This window comes from Hippocampus comes, unplaced genomic scaffold (genome assembly GCF_001891065.2).
Source record: "Hippocampus comes isolate QL1 unplaced genomic scaffold, H_comes_QL1_v1.1 scaffold92, whole genome shotgun sequence".
Taxonomy (NCBI): domain Eukaryota; kingdom Metazoa; phylum Chordata; class Actinopteri; order Syngnathiformes; family Syngnathidae; genus Hippocampus; species Hippocampus comes.
The window spans coordinates 2,886,147-2,906,728 of record NW_017805379.1 but is presented as its reverse complement, the minus strand read 5'-3'; the positions used below and the strand labels follow the sequence as shown (position 1 = coordinate 2,906,728).

The 20,582-nt window shown below is 44.5% G+C and overlaps 2 protein-coding genes and 1 long non-coding RNA gene across 4 annotated transcripts in view; 2 read left to right on the top strand and 1 right to left on the bottom strand.

Annotated features, from left to right (window-relative positions):
• Positions 1 to 163: 163 nt before the first annotated feature.
• On the top strand, positions 164 to 3,309 carry LOC109517350 (protein ALP1-like). The gene is made up of 4 exons (XM_019872478.1): positions 164 to 782; positions 1,113 to 1,661; positions 2,127 to 2,287; positions 2,498 to 3,309. The coding sequence occupies exons 1-4, from the start codon at positions 615 to 617 to the stop codon at positions 2,922 to 2,924; spliced, it is 1,305 nt and encodes a 434-aa protein (XP_019728037.1). The 5' UTR covers positions 164 to 614; the 3' UTR covers positions 2,925 to 3,309.
• On the bottom strand, positions 2,199 to 4,299 carry LOC109517353 (uncharacterized). Its single transcript, XR_002168526.1, has 2 exons — positions 4,203 to 4,299; positions 2,199 to 2,307 (listed from the first exon to the last, which is right to left on the bottom strand). It is a non-coding gene; the product is annotated as an uncharacterized LOC109517353 (long non-coding RNA).
• LOC109517351 (guanine nucleotide-binding protein G(q) subunit alpha-like) overlaps positions 3,414 to 20,582 on the top strand; it is a 20,831-nt gene continuing 3,662 nt past the window's right edge. The window contains exons 1-4 of one of the 2 annotated variants that reach the window (XM_019872479.1): positions 3,414 to 4,781; positions 14,226 to 14,410; positions 14,561 to 14,715; positions 18,041 to 18,169. In XM_019872479.1, coding sequence (XP_019728038.1) covers positions 4,646 to 4,781; positions 14,226 to 14,410; positions 14,561 to 14,715; positions 18,041 to 18,169 — 605 coding nt within the window. In that variant the 5' untranslated portion in view covers positions 3,414 to 4,645. Of the gene's footprint in view, positions 4,782 to 14,225; positions 14,411 to 14,560; positions 14,716 to 16,273; positions 16,403 to 18,040; positions 18,170 to 20,582 lie in introns of both variants that reach the window. The other variant, XM_019872480.1, reaches the window with a different exon arrangement.

Here is a 20,582-nt window from a genome sequence, read left to right as displayed (position 1 = left end):
ATCGATTCACCTCATATACTTATATCGGTATATATTGAATGTATGATCTCGCACCAAATCTTATTAGGTTGTGCAATTTATTAATTTGTTAATTTAAATACTTTTAAAAAAGGAAATTAATAAAATATGGCTGTTATTTAGAAATGTAAAAAAAAAACATTTGAAAATTGACATCCATGAAACACTGGGAGAAGTGTTACACCATTGTCCTGTAGGTGGTGCTAATTAATCCTATTGATGAAGCGGAAAAAGACCAACCCGGAAAGGGACGTCCAATCCACATCACATAACTCCGCATTGTTCGACCGCTGTTAACATTACGTTTTCAAAGCAGATGTGTTGTGCTCCCACGTTACTCGATTGATTTAGTAAGTAGAAAATTGAACATAAGGAATCGATCGAATCGTAACTCGAAGTTAGAGTTTGTGAAAACGAAGAAGAAACCGCGAAGAAGTCCTCCCGCATCTCATAACAAGCCGAAGAAGAATAACCGGAAGTGTGCTTCATCTCCCCGTATTCTATGACAACTTCGTTCTCGTTCTCGGAGGCTATTGTTCGGTCGCTGGTAATCTTACCTCGTTTAAACCAAATGTGTTGCGCCGCCACGCGTCGAAATGGAAGAAGACGATGAGCGGCTGCGGCCCTTCGTGTTTCTCATGACCTACATGCTGCTGAAACGCCGCAGGGACGTAAACAATGCGGACGCACAGCGGCGTAATGAGATCCAAAGACGACTGAGACAGCGACAGTACTTCTTCCAGAGGCAGAGGAGAATGATGATGGTCAGACTGCACGATCCATAATGAGCCACATTTTTTTTTGGGGCTGGGGGGGTGGGGTTGAAAAAAAAAAGAAGTAAAATTTGTTTTTAATCCAAGTCAATAGTAGTCGAACCACGGCTCGCTGTTTGTATAGAATTTATTCTTGGACTGCATCAGAATTGGATTTTTATTTTTTTATTTAATAAGGGAGTGAGTGACATCGGCAGCCTGTTGTTCAGAAACCTGGGAAGTTTTAACACCGGTCCCGTCTGTCCTGTTCAATAAACTGTCGCTCTCCTAAAATATCAAAGTACCACTTTATTTGTGTTGTCTCTTTGTGACCCAACCCAGATGATGATAGCAGGAGGCATTCGCTCCAACGCTCGTATACGCACACGCCCTTGGACCACCGTCCCCAGCACAGACTGGTGGGAGCGAGTGGTGATGATGGAATTCCAGCCCTCCGACTGGCTGGACAAATTCCGCATGAGTCGGGAGACCTTCTTCTACATTTGCGACAAGCTGCGCTCCCGCCTGACGCGTCAGGACACCAGCTTCCGCCTGGCGCTGCCCGTGGAGAAGCGCGTGGCGGTGGCGCTGTGGCGCCTGGCGTCCAATGTGGAATACCGCACCATCAGTGCTCTGTTTGGTGTGGGCAAATCCACCGTGTGTAAGTGCGTGCGGGACATGTGTCACAGCATCGTGGCGCTGCTGCGCACTGACTACCTGCGGCCCCCCTCCGAGCCAGAGCTGGAGGAGTCGGCACGCTTGTTCCTCTCCCAGTGGGGCTTCCCACATTGTGTTGCTGCTGTGGCCACGTTACACACAGCCATCATCACGCCGTCCAGCAATGCGTCCGACTACATCAACCCCGCGGGCTGGCTCTCAGTGCTCTCTCAGGTGGGTGCTGTTCATCACTCTGTTTTTTGTCGTTTTAGGTTAGTTTTTATAGGTTTTTTTTGTATCTGTACTTGTCTAGGGCAAGATAGAAAGGTAAAATAAGTATTGAGTCGTAAACTATGTACATTTACCTAATGACTGTTCGACCTTGCTTCTTCCATACGGCTGTACTGTAATTCCGAAATCAATACATTTAACATCCACCTCAAAAGCTTGTGTATGAAATTTATTAACATAGATTTTTTTTTTGTTATAATGACGTATATTTTGTTGCTATAATTACTTTTAGTTCATTTTACAAATGAAAAACATAGTTTCAGTTATACTTTTTTAAAGCACTCGTTTTTATTTTTGGTGAACAAATATTTTTAAAATTTTGGTTTTCATCAACTTGGTACTTGGGAAAAAAACATGCAATCACGGGGAGAAAAAAAAAAAATCTGCTTCTTGTGTTTGATGTGACAGGTGACAGTCAACGGTCATGGGCAGATCTGGGACATGTGTGCCTGTTTCCCCGGTGGGATAGAGCCAGCAGAGATTTTGCAGAAATCGTCACTGTGGACCACGGCAGCAGAGGGCGGACTGTCGCCGGTGCCGCCGTATTGCTTCATGGGAAGACAACTCAAGTAAATATTGTCATGGGGCCCTTTAACACAGAGAGACCACTAAGTTATCAAAGGATCTGGCATTCACCCGCATCTGCCTTTTACACAGAAACCAGTGAAGCAGAATTAAAAAATAAAATAAAATACCTGCCATAGATTCTGCCGCACGGTTGCTTCACAATGTTGTGTCTGTCAATTTTGAATCATGTTTTGGTCCCCCGTGTGTTGCAGCTATGTGATATTGGGTGAGCCGTGCTACCCACTCCAAAGCTGGCTACTGAAGCCCTACCCGGAGAAACGGGCTACGCGAGCCCACCCGGCGGCGCCAAGCGAGCGCCAAAACCTGTTCAACCGACGGCTGCGACGTGCCCGTTGTGTGGCCCAGGAGGCGCTGCTGCGGCTCAAGGCACGTTGGCAGTGTCTGAGCAAGCGCAACGATTGTGGACTGGACGTGGTACCCGCAATGATACGGGCATGCTGCATTCTGCACAACGTGTGCGAATCGCATGGCGATGCCTTCAATGGCGAGTGGCTGGCTGAGGTGGCAGAGGCCGAGAGCCCGCAGCCCACCTATGCTGAGGTCGACGGTGACCCAGACCAGAGTCAGGGCGAGGACGTGCGGCAGCTCTTCTGTGACTATTTTCAACAGAACGACTGACTGAAATGGACTCTTACATGTGGAAGCTCTACTTAAAAAGAGCTACATGGGTTCCCCCCCCCCCCCGACATTTCCTATTTTTCCTCCATAGGGAACATCTCATGAATATTTATCAGTGTTTTCTGAAGAATTTTTAGAATTTGTAAAAAAAAAAAAAAAAAATTGGCGGGGGAAAAATGAAACAACGGACCACTCAAAGTGCACTCTACAGGCCACTCCCAGTGGCCCATCCCTGCTGTTATGTTGGCAAAGGGCGCGTTGGAAAAATTAGCATCAAGAGTGTTCATAATTGTGGCACACAGGATTTGATGTGAAAGATTTCTTAATGTTTTCAATAATGTAATTGTTTTATTTATTCCCACTGAATAAATGCACATTGATTAAATGTTGACATTACTTCTGTTTAAAAAATGTTTGTCTTGTATTATTTAGAAAAAAATGAATTTAACAGAAGCTAAAGAAAGCTGTCGTGGGCCAGTCAACCAATAAATAGCTATTTCTTCTGACATGATCACATGGTCACTTGAGTTATGAGGCAAATCGGGTGCCTGTATAGGGCATAGATGGCAGAGGACGACTCATTTTGTTGTGAAACAAGACAATGCCAATATGGAGGGACTTTTAATACAGGTGAATACTGTGACATCCCTAATTATTCGGGTTTTTTCCATCACCATCTTGCGGACTAGATATAATTGGCAGTGGGCTAGTTTGGCCCATGGGCCAAACGTTGCCAACCCCTGCTTTAGAGAGGATTCTGCATAGTTGCAGAGTGAAACAAATGCTTTCACATTTTGTCTCAGGACAACTATAATTGACACAAGAAATGCACGTTCCAGTCGTTTAGCACTGCTTGTGCGCTTTGGTTCGGGTTCCGCCCACCTCGCCCTTCCAATTGGTCTCCATGACACCCACCTCCTGTCACTCAAACTTCTCCTCCCTGTTATGCATCAGGTTGGCGGACACACTCGTTGCCCACCTTGTTCCAACATCGGAGACCCCCTCATTTCGGGCTCCATTTTAAACGAAAAACAGAGGGGGCGGGCAAAAACAACCCGCATGCCGCATTCTAGCGTCAAAATGGACCGCATTGGGGTGCTCGGCGACGCTATCGCTACAGCATAACGGCGAAAACCCTTCAAGCATCGAGGTACCCAATCACTGCAGGCAGACGCTTGTCGGTCTTTTTTCGCCGAGAAAAGGGGGGCGTCGTTGGCGAGGGGGGGTGCAACATTCGAGTAGCGGCGGTGCCGTTCGTTCGTTCGTTCGGCGTTTTACCCAGTGGTTAGCCTGCTAGCATCCGCTCCAGATTTGTCGGCTGTTGGATGAAGGCGATACCGCCGCTTGTCTTCCCGTTCCTGGAGTTAGAGTTGACATTATTCACAAGGGGCGGGTTGCGCATCTCGCCGAGGAGCCTCCAGCACTCCTGCTCGTCCTCTGCCGACTCTCTACCGGAGAAGACCGGGGACAACTTGGTAGCGAGGCCCAGAGTTGCTCTTCCCCTCCCCCCCTCCTCCTCCTTCCCTGGTCCGGTCCGGTCCCGACAAGACCACCACCAAGCGACCCTCCCCCTCGCCCTACGTCCACGCGAGGACCGCAGCTGATTTTTTTTTTCCTCGCTGGGGGGTGGCGGTGGTGTTGGTGGTGGGAAGAAAACACCGAACGCTGAGTGTTTTTTTTTTTTCGGGTCCGAGCGGGACTGGCCAAACACAGCGGAGGGGATGACTCTGGAGTCCATGATGGCTTGTTGCCTGAGCGAAGAGGCGAAGGAGTCCAAGCGAATCAATGCCGAAATTGACAAGCAACTTCGCCGAGACAAGCGAGATTCCAGGCGGGAGCTGAAATTACTTCTTCTCGGTGAGTGCCTCGTGTTGAATCGCTGTCATGTGTCGTCTTTTTCTTTCTTTTTTTTTTTAAAGATTTTTTTTTAATAGTAAACTTACCTCATTGGGGCCTTCTTCTTCCCAATGCTAGCAAACGTGCTAGCTAGGAGCCAGGGGAGAGTAGTGTTATTTCTCCCCCAAAAGATGCATGTTTGAGGTTTGAAGTGGATATTAGTCGCTTAAAAAACGCCCTAAAAATAGGCACTGTGCAGGAGGATAATGTGGATACATGTCGGTGTTATTAGTGCGAATGCATTGTTTTGACTGGGCAGCCCCATTTCCATGTCGAAGTTTCTCAATAAAAGCATCTGGCACCAACAGGCAAACCGCATGCTCGTTGATGTTATGGACTACGAGCCCTCGCAGATGACCATTTGCCTCTGTGGTTTATCATCAGATGCGACACTTAACCTACTGCTCTCCAGGTTGCCCCTTCTTGTATAATCTCATTTATTTTTAAACATGCGGCTGCACGGTGGACAAACCTTTAGAACAGGGGTCCCCAACCTTTTTTGCCCCACGGACCGGTTAAAGTCAGACAATATTTTCAGGGACCGGCATTTAAGGTGTGGCGAATTAATACAACAAAATAATATGGTATGAGCTGCATGAAAACTGTGGTGTTTTCGAAATATAATAATAAACACAAGGAGCGTCTAATCTGGTCGCAACACTCTTATCGCTCTGGTAATGTTTAATGCCTTCAAAATACGATATAACGCAAATTCAAAGTGCATGAAAATGACGACTCACCACAGCCCCGAGCTTGATTTTCTGCAATCAGACAGTCCCATCTCGGGGTAATAGCATACAATGACACCTCAAGTGTGTGGTTTATGTCCAGTCTACTTTGTAATTTTGTTTTAGTCGCCGTTGCTGCAGAAACTCCCCACTTCACACAGGTAGGATGTCGGAAATAGCAACAGTGCTATTGTGGCGATCTCAGAGTATTCAGCCATAACTTTGATCCAGTTGTTTCGAACGTACTTTTAAGGCCGCTGTCATTTGTGATCTCCAAGCAGCATTTTTACTCATTTTGCGGGCTTTAGTGTTTTGTTTTTAAGCGTCATTGGTCACGTGACCGAGAAGTGTGGCTTGACGTGAGTCAAGCGTGACACAGACGGATGTAAAAGAGAATCCGGTAATTTTTCAAAATAAAACATCTTTCGTGTTCCGAAATAAATAAAACAGAAATAAGGCAAGTTCTTTCTGTGCGGCCCGGTACCAAATGCCCTGCGGACCGGTACCGGTCCGCGGACCGGCGGTTGGGGACCCCTGCTTTAGAAAGTCTGTTTCAAGTTGGGGGTTCGAATCTCTGCTCTGGCCTCCCTGTGTGTCTTCTGTACAAATACTCCCATCTTAACCCCCTATTGCACCAACATACATGGTTAGGTTAATTAATCATTTTAAATTGACAGGTGTCAATGGTTGTGTCCTGTGATTGACTGGCATCACCATAATGAGGTTAAGCACAATAGTAGCTGGATTAAGGTTTTCTAGGCGACACATGCTCTTCAGGGTTGAAGTCTGGAGATTGATTTAGAAACAGAGTTGGGCATTCTGGTTCACCCAGATCGAAGAAAACGTCAAAAAGCAATGAAAAATGCGTACACGCGCAGAGAAGTGTGTGTGCCCAACGACGATTAAAAGTGTGTAATAATTTAGTCGAAATAAATGAACAGTCACGTCAGTGCACTCCAACAATGAGAGCTTCAGGCTACAGGCCATTGAAGACCTTCAGTTAAAGATGTCGAATGACGGCAATGAGGCAGCTGACAATTCAAACGACAACTAAAACGATGGGTCAATTCAAATGCAAATAACCAGCTAACATTAGCATATAGCTAGTGTTTTGTGGAAACCTTGCATCTCCAAAACGATCTGGCGCAGAAATGCTCAAATTCAGACCTCGCGTCTCGCTATTTTCTGTCTCTATGTGAAAAAAAGTAACAAGTGTAAATAAAGTCTATTTGCGTCACAATGTTAGTGCACCACCACTTAAATCGGGTTATTCAAATGTGGGAGTAACTCTGTCCGCACCATGTCACGCACATGTAAACGGGTTATTACGAATTTTGGGGGAAATCGGAATTTTGTCGTTAACTCGAATATTGATTGCTTGTTAATGTAGTCGGTGACAGCGATTCGGAGAGGCGGCTAAATGAATTCAAGGCGACAGAGTGAAAAATGAGCTCTCAGTTCAGTATGAATGAGCACTCGCTCTCATTAGTGAATGGACCCGGCGAGCCGTACGTGCCGCGTACGAATATTTTTACCCCACGCTTCGCTAATTGATCTATTTGTACGGTACATATGAAATTGTAAATTTGGTTATTGTTGTAAAACACAATCTCCAAGCTTGTTAGGGAAAAAAAAAATGCTTGTCGATGCTAGGCGCTAACTTGCTCTGCAGCAAAGGACGACTTTACGCTTGCTTGCTGGCACGGCTAAACATTATCTTCTCGCGCTGCACATCCTCCCCTTCGAAGTAACTAATCTCACCTCGGTGGCGGCAAATACGATACATATATAATAAGCATCATTATCAAGAAAGGCGCAGGAGTAGGAGTAGCAAAGCTTGCAACACACCGAGGAAGAAGAGAGATCGCTAAGCAAATGTGAAAGAGTGCGCCGGTACACTTTTGGCAGAAGTCTGGCCAGAACCGCGTTCAATGCCACTGAGTGAACGAGTGGCTCTCATGCACTTGACCTGAAAGTACAGTGGCTCGTGATTGGCAGAGGAGGAGTAACCAACATAAAAACCTGAGATTAATGAATGTTATCACATTAAATATTGAAAATATCCACACTTCCATCCATTATCTGAACTGCTTATCCTCACGAGGGTCGCGGGCATGCCGCAGCCTATATATTGAAAATATTAACAATGCAATTTGATTGTTTGCACAATAAAGTGCAGAGTTTTGATTTTGAATTATAAATCAATTAATGTTTTGTTTTTTTTTTTCATTCTTATTTCACTTTTTCAATTCATCTTTGCAAAAGAACCGTAGAACGTAATTTTTCTTGTAATGTGTCATTCCGGAACTATAGCTGTCACTACATGATTTTATGTTTAGCAATGTAGTGACAAGACAAAGTAGTGACTAAATCCAAACTGAAATAGACAAAAAAAAGCCGTCAGTATTTTGTCACTTGAAAATTTTGAAAGAAAAAAAAAAAAGGACATTTTTGTTTCTTTCTTGTGACCCGAGTTTGTTTTGCCTGAGACGCGAAAGTTCCTGACAAATTATCCAGAATGTTGCTGACAAATGATGATGATGATGATGGTGGTTGGCATCCATAAACAAGTAGCAGAAACAATTGACCCAAAAGACGCTGCCAAAACTTAAAAAGAAGCTCATCAGTGCCTAAAAGTCAATTTTCTTTCGATTGCCCAAGTCCATTTGCAGACTTAAATCCTCCAGAGCATGTGTTTCATCTTTTTAAGAGAAAACTGATGGGAGTAACTGGTAACATTTACCTCGAACTTTTAGCTCTTTTCAAACACATCAAAGACAAACAAATCATGCCGCTAAATTTTGCATGCTTATTCTTTGAGGTCTTGCAGGCGTATCCAAAGAGGGGTGAATGAGCGAGCTTAGCCACTTTTTTTTAATAAATGAAAATCACTGTGCCCGGGTTGCTGCTGCAGTGTGCCCACAATCTGGCTGCCGGCGGTCACCATATCAGGTCATACAGTCAGCTTCCTGCTTGCACACACCACTGGTTTGCCTGTACTTGGTCAAAACAACCAAAAAAAAAGTTTTAAGCTCAAAGCTTTGGCCTAGCTACACAAACAGCTCCAACACACACACAAGTCCGGAGTCTTTCTTTTTTTTTTTTTTAATGTCTCACGTTAGTCAACGGAGGTCTGATTAGTACTGTCTTGATTGCATTGGTGATTGGTATCGATTAGATCGTCTTCAATCCTTGTTCAAGGAAGAGCCCGCAGAGAGAGGTTGACGGGTTAGCTTCAAGATGCTTCGCGATGACCTCCCCGTCTGATGCCAAGCCATCTTTTTCTTGAACATATATGGCAATAAGGATCTTCCAGCTCTGCTCCTCGATGTGCGTGCGTGTGTGAGCCAAGGTGTAGTTAACACATTTAGAGAGCATTACCACGGAGAAGAGAGAACACGACCAAATTTGAATGATTCAAGCAAATCGCCATGCATCAAAATGGTACCAAAAAAAAAAAATGCCATTGTCCCCGCTCTGAAACGGTGTGGGCGTGTCCGCTGAATTTGCTGAAACCAAACCCCACTCAAATGTCCCTCAAATACCCCGAGCTGAAAAATGGATGCTACTTCGAGCACTCTTTGCAGTCGTCGGCCAAAATTAGAATTAATTTTAGGAGAGATTAAATGACAAGCATTTTTGATATCCCAAAAAGAATGATCAATTAATTAATCAATAAAAATATCAAAGGCGGCCGGCGTTCGACTGGTCGGCCCGCCCGCCTCACAGTGCAGAAGTGCAGGCTTCAATTCTGGCTTCGGCCTCCTTGTGTGGAGTTTGCATGTTCTCCTCGTGCCTGTGTGGGTTTTTTCCGGGTATTCCGGCTGGATGGATAATACAGGATATCCGAATCCCAAAATAGCTGCAGCCCTAATAGCAAAGTTTGGACATCTTAGGTTAAGTGCCCCTTAATGTCAAACAGGTTAGTAAGACGTTTTGACAAAGTCTGTTGTTCGTTATTTAAGATCGTCACCGGCATGCACACATAGTCATAAACGGGGGCACGGCTGTATCTCTGGAGGTTTGGGGTGATTGAGGCTACATGGCGAGTGTCCCACATACTGTTGATGTCCCGTGGCAGGACGTGGGGGACGTAAGCTTGCCAGTTTCTTCGGGGCGACGTATTTATGCTTAGCTAACTACCACCAGCTGCCACGCTTCGCCTTTCAGTGCCGTTTCCACCGGGGTATCTTGATCTTTTTTGTTACTGCTTCCATTTAGAATGTCGGGACCGCGGTGTTGGGATCGCAACCCAGCAGTTGGGAAATCAACAAACGTTGTCCGTCAGCCTCCCACAAACACCGGTAAATAAAGCAAATGTGGATACGATAAAATCGGTATGGCCAAGATAGGGCCGCGCAACCTTCGACGTAATCCCGATTTTAACCGCCACAGTTAAATCAACCTGACTGAACATCAATTTTTTTTTTCTATTTTAAAATGTCGCCTCTGATGCATAAAGTATCTCCGTGCCGGGAGGTGGACCACACACGTTTTATATGTTAACAGAGGTCTCGTTATTGCCCGACAATTATTTTTCGCCGGGTTGCAAAGGCAACAAATGGAATTGTCCTTGTGCCCCCGGTTCATTTTCCTCGGAATCTGTATGAGGGCTGTGCGATACGTCTGATCCCCTCAATAATGATACGATAACCGTATTACAATGGGTTCAGTGAAAACAAAGCTTTTTTTTTTAGGGGGGTGGATTTCAAAAGGATGTGGAAAGTGTAGATCTTAGCTTAGCGTAGCTAGAATCAGGGCAAGATCCCAGAACAGATCAAAACCAACATTTGTCTGTGTACGTATGTTTAAAAAAAGAAATATAAAATATATATATTTTTTCTCTTTCACACTAAAAACGTAAATATTCAAAATTGTTGAGGCATATATCGGCGTGGATCTGGGAGACAGAGGCTACTAGTGTGTCGGCTGGTGAAAGAGGGACAGTGCAGCGAGATCTTGTGATGTGGGGGGGGGGGGTCACGAGAAGAAAATCAGACTGGAAGCAGCCTTCATTCACCGCCAGGACAAGAGCCCTCGCCCACTTTTTTTTACCGGTCTTAGCGGCTCCATAAATCGTGAAGGCTGTTTACTGTGCAGTGTTTGTGTCTGAAAATATATTTTTAAAAAAATGCTCACGTTTAAAAGAGATGAAGTGCAAGTTTCCAAAAAAAAAAAAAAAAAAATACCGGTATCCTTTTCAAAGTACATTGAAACATTACAGTCAACCCTCGTCGAGTCGTGAATTGTCATTTAGTGAACTGACCTCCTTGCAAATGTTTCTGTAGAGCCCAAAGTTGGCCCCTTCGCAATATGAGCCGGAGAGCACCGAATGAGCTTGAGGCTCTTCGCCGTCATATTTACTGTCTGCTGTGAAAGAGAGGAGAGTAAAGGGGTCGATCAGAAAAGAAAGAAAAATGGCAATGGCAAAAAAAAAAAAAAAAAAAGAGACAGTAAGAAGGGTTGCCATGGTAACAGAAACATGGCTGCTTTTCAAAAACCTTGAATGTAGGTGGTGCTGAGATGAGTGTGTTTTTGCAGATATTATGCATCTGCTGGAGCCCTCTTTGATTCACTCGCTAAGGTTGCAATGTCATCATGGCCGGAGGATGCCCCACCCCCCCAAAAAAAAGAACCCAGATGCTCTGGTTTGCCGTATTCTGTTGAAAATGAACCTTTTACTCTTGTTGCCATCTTCCTATCCTCCTTCTGGCTTACGATGAGGTTTGCTAAAGGAATGCTAAGGTCCCCCGCTGTCACCTGTCGGCGCAGGCAGTTCAGCCTCAAAGTTGAAATGTAGGCCAGATTAATTAACGTCATTAAATTAGCGCATCCTCCTCCTCCTCCTCCTCCTCCTCCTCCTTAGAAATCATTCTAGTGCACTCACTTTTCAAGCAGCCAAAAAAAGCTAATGAGTCAGTTGTGAGTGGTTGCAACCAATTAAATCAACCAATTTGGAATCTTGATAGAGCCATTTTGTAATGTACCGATTCAGCTGATGTTGTACCAAATGGCAAATTCCAAAAATATATTTATATTTTTCTTGATTGAGGTTGAATAATTGATTGTAGGGCCAAACCGGTGTGGATATGTTGACACTGATGCCGATTTTTGGCTTGTCATACAGTATGTGTTTGTGTTGCCAGTAGTTGAATGTGCATTATATTTCGTACTTTGATGTTTGGTTTATGTTGTACTATGTTTTCATTTTATTAGTATTATTATTATTATTATTATTATTATCATTATTATTATTATCATTATTATTATTATTTTCTAAACATAGTGATTTTATGTTGTGTGTAAAACAGTGATCAATACATTTTCTGATATATATATATATACACACACACACACACACACACACACACACACACGCACACACACACACACCCACACACAAGGTTATGGTGTAGATTTATGTGTCATGAGTAATGAGTCGAATGTTACTCCTGCACAACTCCTTTACATGTTAAGAGTACGTACAGGTCATAACAATCGGCAAACAGCCGCCATTTGGTCGATTGTTTTGACCGATTTTGAAGGGCCACAAATTGCCGCCCGATTAATCGGTCCGACCCTAAATTGATTGTCAATAGGGCTGTCACTAATGAATCTTTTTACAGTTACCCTATCGACGCGATGCCAGGGTCTGGTGTCACACTCTCTTGCCGGCTCAAGTGCCTCTTGCAGCCGTTAACGGCTGCCAACAGTGGACATGAGGACTTGTCAACAAAATAAATAACAAAATAAATAGAAAATGGTACTGCCCCGACTGTCACGCTCGCCTGCTCTTGATTTATTTTTGATTTCCCCACAATAATCGAGCCACGTTACACTTGCACCCCCTTAATCTCCGCGAAGCGATGCGTTGATAAGAGACACGCAAGCTACGCTAAGTCACGGGAGCTAGATAACCTTCCTCTTGCACCGAGACAAGTTCAAGTGGGCACGACGATCTAGTGGGAGATGCTTTGCTCCCGTGAAGTAGTGACTGGGATATACTGGTATGAGGCTTTAGCTTGTTCACGGCTAGTTTGCTTGAAATAGTACCAAACTGTTAGCAGCACTCCGTGAAAAGCATGAAACAAAATGAATACACGACAGCGTGTAGTCAGTCGAAGAACACCAGACGACTAGATCACCAGACTAGCTAGCGGTGGTAGGATGCTATACATTAGCTAACGAGGGGGGGGGGAAAATGGACCGTACTGATAAAACTTTATTTTTGTCCTTTCAAGAAAGGTCCGCGGACACCTTTCTTTTCTTTTTGTGATAATCCTCCATAACGACGATGACGCCATTAAGTGTGCAACAATTTGAGCGCTAAACACCGAAGTGGTCAGACATGTTTCCAGCTAGCCCAAATGCGTTTTTAACATTCTTAATGATGGTTTTGAGGCAGAAATCTGTGTCGAAAACTTTTGCGGTCGACCAAGCAGTTAGCTGATTTATTTATTCCCCCCTAGCCCTAATTGTCACCATTGTGAATTGTAAAAGCAATGCTTATAAGTAACATAAATTTTATGAATCCTCCACTGTGATATCAGTGCGAGGAACAGTAAATCATTCTCCCCGTGTTCATGGAAAATCCTCAATATTAATCCACCCGCATTAGACGACACCGTCAAAGAAAAACAAAACTGCAATTTACCATCCAGGATACCTGCTTCCAAACGGGGCTCATTTCTTCAAGTGGGAGCGTTGGAATTTACCCAAAGTGACTGCTTTCGACCAAATTGTACTTTATCTTTTTCATGTATCCTGTCATAATAGACATGTACACTACAATTTGTGTCGCTTAGTTGAAACTGGTGTCGGAAAGTAATTTTATTCATCGCCGCCTCTTTATGGTGACTTGAGAAAACCTTCTATGGCCTCCTCCTATACAAATGGGGCTATCTATTTTCTTGACCGTACATCCTCATCAAGGTCATGGGTGAGCTGGAGCCGATTCTAACTGACCTTGGGGGAGGTACAGAATACTCCCTGGACCAGTCAGTCACAGTACACATTCAGTATCGGAAAATAAAATCATTCACACGGAGTGGACGATTAAGAGTCTTGCCTGAGCTGGAGCCGATTCTAACTGACCTTGGGGGAGGGACAGAATGCTCCCTCGACCAGTCAGACATTCAGTATCGGAAAATAAAATCATTCACATGGAGTGGACGATTAAGAGTCTTGCATGAAACCAATATGCTTGTTTTTGTAATGGAAGCGCAAGACCCACACAAGCACGGTAATAACAGGCAAACCCGATGTTGTAAAAATAACATCCAAAATATTTGTTCAAGTTGATTTTTTTTTTCTTCCTGAATTGTATTTCGCTGGGTGTCAATTATACTCCGATTTTCGCTATTCACGGGCCAGCCTGATCCTTGTCCCCGTGAATAGTGAGGCATATATAGTAAGGGGTCGTCGTCATCAAATATTCAAGTGATTATACTCCGATTTTCGCTATTCACGGGCCAGCCTGATCCCTGTGCCCGTGAATAGTGAGGCATATATAGTAAAGGGTCGTCATCAAATATTCAAGTCTGAGCATATGGCCTAAGTGTCTTACATTCAAACACGGAGTAAAATTCTTGACAAGGCTTTTTGGTCTCTATGTTGTCTTTGACCGCATAGACTTCACGCAGTGAAATACATCCTGCTTTGTGTCCGTCCATCCCAGGCACAGGAGAAAGCGGCAAGAGCACTTTCATCAAGCAAATGAGGATCATCCACGGCGCCGGTTACTCCGACGAAGACAAGAGAGGCTTCATCCGACTGGTTTACCAAAACATCTTCACCTCCATGCAGGCCATGATCCGGGCCACGGAGAACCTAAAGATCCCTTACAAATATGAACAGAATCGGGTAAGAAGTGTGACACCAAATCCCGGCAACAGGAGAAAACGTCATCAGCGGCATGTGGCTCAAGTTTTAAAGAAAATATCCATTTCCTTTGATGTGGTCAATGGAGTCGCAACCAATCTCTCTCCCTGTTATCTCCCCCGGTCGATGTAGTCGAACGCCATGCTGGTGAAAGAAGTGGACATTGAAAAGATCAACGGCTTTGACCAGCCCTACATCGCAGCCATCAAATGCTTGTGGTCCGACCCGGGTATCCAGGAGGCCTATGATCGCCGCCGAGAGTACCAGCTGTCCGATTCCACGAAATAGTAGGTTGCCCCAGAGCTGGCTGGTTGTTTAGGTGTAAACGGCGGGGGAAGACATTTTGTTTGCATGTGTGTGAATGTACGGGTGATGAGGTCTTTTGTCACCTTAAAACATTAGCTCAGGAGTTTACTATTTGTACAAATGTTTTGTGTTTTTTCCTTTAAATTTCAACAGTGAAATAGCAAATACGGAGGCACACGCGACAGAACAGAAAAGTCACGAAATTCTGTCGAATCATAAACATTGAAGCACACAAACAACACCGTGGAACGACTTCGACAGAACTGCTGATTGACATTGAAAACAGAGTATCTGCATCGCCTACAGTATAATTATCTTTAATGCTGCGCAAACGTCGTCAGACTTTCCCACTTTAGTCCAACCGAGCGACAGTTTACAGTCTACCGGAATTGCTAACCGCCATTAAAGACGGAGTATCCACATAACGTCAAGGCATTTTGAACACTGCGGCGAGACTCACCCGCTTTCATCCATCTGTTAAGATGTTTACTTTACGGCCGTTTTGGTTCGTAACAGAGTTTAAGTAGGCTCAGAAACTCTCTTTCATGTCCTTAGCATACAATTTTAAAACCGCCGTTTAAAATTTTCTTTCGGAAGTACAACAATGTACGAGTCGATCTGTAGCGTTGCTAAGGGGGAATCCTGCGCTGTGTATTTTGTTCATAAGCAAGGTCGCGGCGGCAATTAGCTTCCCACGGTTCGTTGTAACGAAGGCCTTTTCACAATATTGTGGGGGGGGGGGGAATCTGGTTGTTATAATGAAGTTTACGTTATAAAGGTGTTCTTTGTCAGCAAAATCGGCAAATGGAAAATGAATTATGTGAATTTGGGACTTTGAAATGTGAACGTTATAGGGGTGGCAACGTAAACGCGATACGTTGAAAAGAAGGTCGACAATAGTTGGGGAGAGGGTAAAAAAAAGTGAATATGTGGGACATTTCTGTGTTTAAGGAAATACGGCTGCTGTTTAATATTATTTACTTTTTTTTCACTATTATCTTGTTGACGTTTTAGCTAGTTTTCTCTTACAAGAGCCACATCCAACCCTGGTCTCAGCGGTGCACTTTTTAGTGCCCCCTGGCTGTAGACGTGATGTATTACAGATTTTATATCTGCTTGCATGCAGCTCGGACGAAGCAGTGTTTCCCAACCTTTATCGAACCACGGCACATATCTGACACGATCAAAATCTCGCAGCACAGCACTTGCACAAAAATGACAGCTTGAGCTGTTCTCAATTTCCTCACTAATTTGCTCTCTCCGCTTGAAATCGTTGTACATGTGACAACAGGTGGCGACGTAGGTTATTCATTCTGTCACTGTATGTCTCTGGCAGAGAAATGACAATCTTAAAGATACATTTATAGTCAAGAAATAATTTTCCATGGAAGTGGGTCATTTCCCAGAGCACAGCCGCGATCCCTCGTTGTCTTCGAATGTTTCATCGCGCACCGGTTGGGAATCACTGGGCCCAAGAACGAGAAGATTGTGTCATGCCATTCGTGTTTGCCATATGTATATCCACATGTATATCTCCAGTTACCTTAGCGATTTAGATCGCGTGACTGCCGACGGCTACGTCCCCACCCAGCAGGACGTGCTCAGGGTCCGTGTTCCCACCACGGGCATTATAGAGTACCCCTTTGATCTGGAGAATGTCATCTTCAGGTACCCCTGACGTGATACCAGGCCTGCAGCGTAACCGCCACTCTGGCACAAATCCACTCATGGATGGAAGCTAAACATTGTCATGGCCACAATCGTGCGAGGGGGGGGGGGGGGGGTACATGGCACAAGCCTGCCCTGAAAACAGCCAGAGGGCCGAAAGTTGTTTAGCTTGACCAGACATCAGTGATTTGTGTTTAGTTGTGTTGAGGTTCTGGCCCCCAGGACCGAAACCGAAGGCTGCACGCTCGCTTGAGACGGGCAACCACCTCATATGTGATGAAGAGGGCTTGCAACCGTGTCAAAGTCAAAGAATCCTCCTGCCATCCTTGACTTGACTTGAGTTGTCCAAACCTTCTTTATCAGCTTCCAAGTGCGGACTTTCCTCTTACTTTTTGTCATTGACGCCACCATCACTGCCAGCAACAGAATTCCCAAAGTTTCTAAGATGAGAGCTGAAAGATGGTCTAAAGTGGGGTACACACATCGTTTTTTTGTTTTGTTTTGTTTTTTTTGGGGGGGTTTTTTTTTGAATGACGAGGCAAGTGTTCTAACCGTTTTTCAAGGATGTGGTCAATGTTTTGATCACCCCAGAAAGTAGTAGTCGTAGGAGAAGCTAGGCTAACGGTTAGCTCAATGCATAACAAAATTTGGCTTGCAAACTCGTCTCCTTGTCATGTTTTTGGAGTGACTGACACGTGCGACGCGTTCTACAAACGCAATCGGCCGCGAGCTTCCGTATTGGCTATGGTTCCGTTTCACGTCGCAAACGTGGAGTCAGTGGCTCAACTCAACTCGGTGTTGACCACAGGATAATCGCTAAAGAAGAGTTGTTGAAATCACTTTTAAGACACCGTACAGGAAAATGTGATCACACAGGATCTCATTAAAAAATTAAAACACAAAAGTTATTCGTAGCACCCCTCACACCACAGGACAATTGCTCAGATCCGCCTTTTTTTTTTTCAGGATAATCGCTAAAGAAGAGTTGTTGAAATCACTTCTACGACACCATACAGGAAAATGTGATCACACAGGATCTGATTCAAAAATTAAAACACAAACAAAAGTTATTCGTAGCACCCCTCACACCACAAGACAATTGCTCAGATCGCCTTTTTTTTTTTTTTTTTATAACTAAGCTGAGCACATTGCACCCTAGTCCACAGGATATAATTGCTCAGGATATTTCAAACTCATCTCAAATTCCCCACACCTCAGGATAATCTTATACACCGTACGATAATCACTTAAATAAGCTTTCTTAGACATCGGACAAACGCGCCTTTGCTGAATTTGATCCCATGGGAGGGAAAATGTTCAAATTTGGTGCAATTGTCGGGATTTGTGTACCCCGCCTTACTCGAACGCTCAAGTTTGAGGCTACCAAAGTTCATATCTTTGAAACGTATCATGGAAACAGTCTTGGTGGAGCAGTGACACTAACCCCCCGTTTTTATCTGAGTGTTGCCCTTTTTCTTTTTTTTTTTTTCTTCCATGACTGGATCTAGCCACACTTCCACACTTGGCAGCAGGTTGCTCTAATTGCCTGTCACGCTTTATGTAACTGTTTCCTGTCTTTCTTTTGTGTATGTGTGTCTGTCTGTCTGTTTTTCTTCTCTGCCCGGGCTTGCCTTGTAGCTATCTTTCCGATCTGGATCGCATTGCAGATCCCAGCTATCTTCCCACTCAGCAGGATGTGCTCAGGGTGCGCATTCCCACCACGGGCATCATAGAGTACCCCTTCGACTTGCAGAGCATCATTTTCAGGTAGAAAGATGCCTTGGCGGGCTCACGTGGTTTGATTTTCCTTTTTAATGTACCATTACCTCGTTCCCCCAATAAACCATAACTTAATATAACTCCTTCCCTCCCCTACTCTCTTATCCTCTGCTCTCTACTACTGAACAATATCCAAAATCGAACACAAAGTTCTACATTCCGGTGCCCGATCGTCGTAACTGGGTCGCCTCCTCGTCGCCTCTTTTCCTTTATGGCTGGCATAAGAAACCAGGTCGTCCTCTCCACATTGGAGGGACGCGCTATTTTTGGGCCGGTGGGTCCTGCAGGGCCTATAATGGCCCCAGGTCTCAGCGGACCGCAGTGGACTGGGCCAACACCAGAGGGCGGCCTTGCGTCGTCAACCCGAGCAGAGACGCAGCTTCTGCGGTCTACTGGCTCGCACCTGTGCATCTGTTTGCATAATTAGTCGCTCGGTTGGCGCCGCTTGACAAGGGCGCGAAATAGTTGCCAAGGATTCACGTGAATGACTTTTCAAATGAAGACTTGATGAAACTGGGACTCGAAACTCCCTAAAGATTGACAGGTGACCTCAACAAGGGGAACAGCTCTGGAAAGCTGAAACCTCTCGAGGATAAGGCGCATCAATTAATCAGTGATTCAAATCACCGAGCTGTTCTTGAATGGCTCTGCCGCAGACGAGAGATTTAAAGTACACCTGATTGTCCACATGCCCTTCAATAAAACGCGCTTCTTCAGAAGAAGTAACAAGGGATTCGGGGTTCATACACTTCTCCGGTGAAAGTAAGAACAATTGTCTGTCATAAAAACACGGCGAGTGCAATTTATTCCCCCCTACAAAAGGTACAAAATCACACTCAAATTTAGTTTGATCCAAAATACCGGTGCATTCACTTGCTTTAGTGTGACTGCCGTCACCCGAACCCTGGAACGCACCAAACAAGCTGAACAATAGCATGTTTGGCAAAAACGTCAACGCTATCACCCGGGCCTCGGTGCGCACCAAACAACCTGAAACGAGACCGCTTGATCACAGGGTTCAAACTGAACAAACTGGGTTCAGTCAAGACAAACGGTAGAGCGCTACGTTGTTCAAATGTGAAACTAGCGCTCTGCGTCGGCTAGCAAGTCGACTGAAGTGCAGTTCACTGTGATCACTGCAAGGACCAAAGATGACTAGCAAATGCGTACCGTAGTGAAATCGCAAATACTGCATATATATATAACATTAAAGGTTTTTTTTTCTTTACTAGGCCACTTTGCTTGCTATCAACATTAGTTTTCCCAGTCATGTATCATTGTTTCTGCCCTTGACCCAATTTTCCTTCTCTCTTTTCAAGAGGGTTCTCCACATGGCGTGTTTAGTCACCTTGATGGGGGAAAAAAAAAAATTGCGCTCACCTTTCTGGAAAGCGCGCGTGTCACTGTGGACGTTGACATTTTGCAAGAAGTGGGTAACGAATGGATGCCTTTCAGGAAAATCTTCACCCAAATGAGCGGCATCCATTTTAAACATTTACCGCGCCGCCTTCCAAGTGCGATGCTTTGGTGGCGGCATGCATGACTCGCTCGCTCACATGGCGCACAACTGTCTCAAGATCTCTGCTCCCTCTGCTTCGAAAGGGCTTGAATCCATCGTGTGTTCGTAAGGTTTTGTCAAGGGTGAACAAAACGCACTTTGTCTGGAAAGCGGCTTTTCCTGTGCGGCACCCGCAACACACCAGTCTGATCGGATGGATTCAAACCCTGCTGAAATCAAACAAATATCTTCTTGAAGTCGTTCCAGGATACTTCGTTCAGTCACCGATCGGTGAACATTTGAGGTGTAACGGTACGTGGTCAAAAATCACGGTTCGGTTCGCACCTTAGTTTTCAGGTCACGGATTGGGTAAAGGAGCAAAATGCAAATCAGAAAAAGGCTCATTCCATTCAAAATTTTCGGTTTTGGTGTTTCAAGCATCGTAGTTTATGTCAATGCAGGCTGTGAAGTAATCTGAACAAATTTGCTCTTAGAAAAAAAAATCTTTATACTTGATTTAAGATGCTTCATCATCATATAATTTGGGCAAATGAATTTTTCTAGAAAATATGTTTTTGGGGGCAGGTCTGGGTGAGTGATCAAATAGGTTTTGGTGTTTCAAGCATCGTAGTTTATGTCAATCCAGGCTGTGAATAATCTTAACAAATTTGCGCTTCGAAAAAAAAAATCTTTATACTTGATTTAAGATGCTTCATCATCATATAATTTGGGCAAATGAATCTTTTTAGAAAATATGTTTTTGGGACAGGTCTGGGTGAGTGATCAAATGTAGACTGAAAATAACTTGCTAAGAACAAGTGACAACTTCTTGAATGTTCATTTAAGGCTCGATTTATTCAAAAGTCCAAACCCGCACTGACACTTTTGCCCCTCTTATGAAAT

Bases quoted from the DNA above. Each gene is read 5' to 3' on its own strand.
- LOC109517350 (XM_019872478.1), top strand. From the start codon at position 615: ATGGAAGAAGACGATGAGCGGCTGCGGCCCTTCGTGTTTCTCATGACC. The intron at 1,662-2,126 runs GTGGGTGCTGTT...TTGATGTGACAG, and splicing joins GGCTCTCAGTGCTCTCTCAG to GTGACAGTCAACGGTCATGG. The intron at 2,288-2,497 runs GTAAATATTGTC...CGTGTGTTGCAG, and splicing joins TTCATGGGAAGACAACTCAA to CTATGTGATATTGGGTGAGC.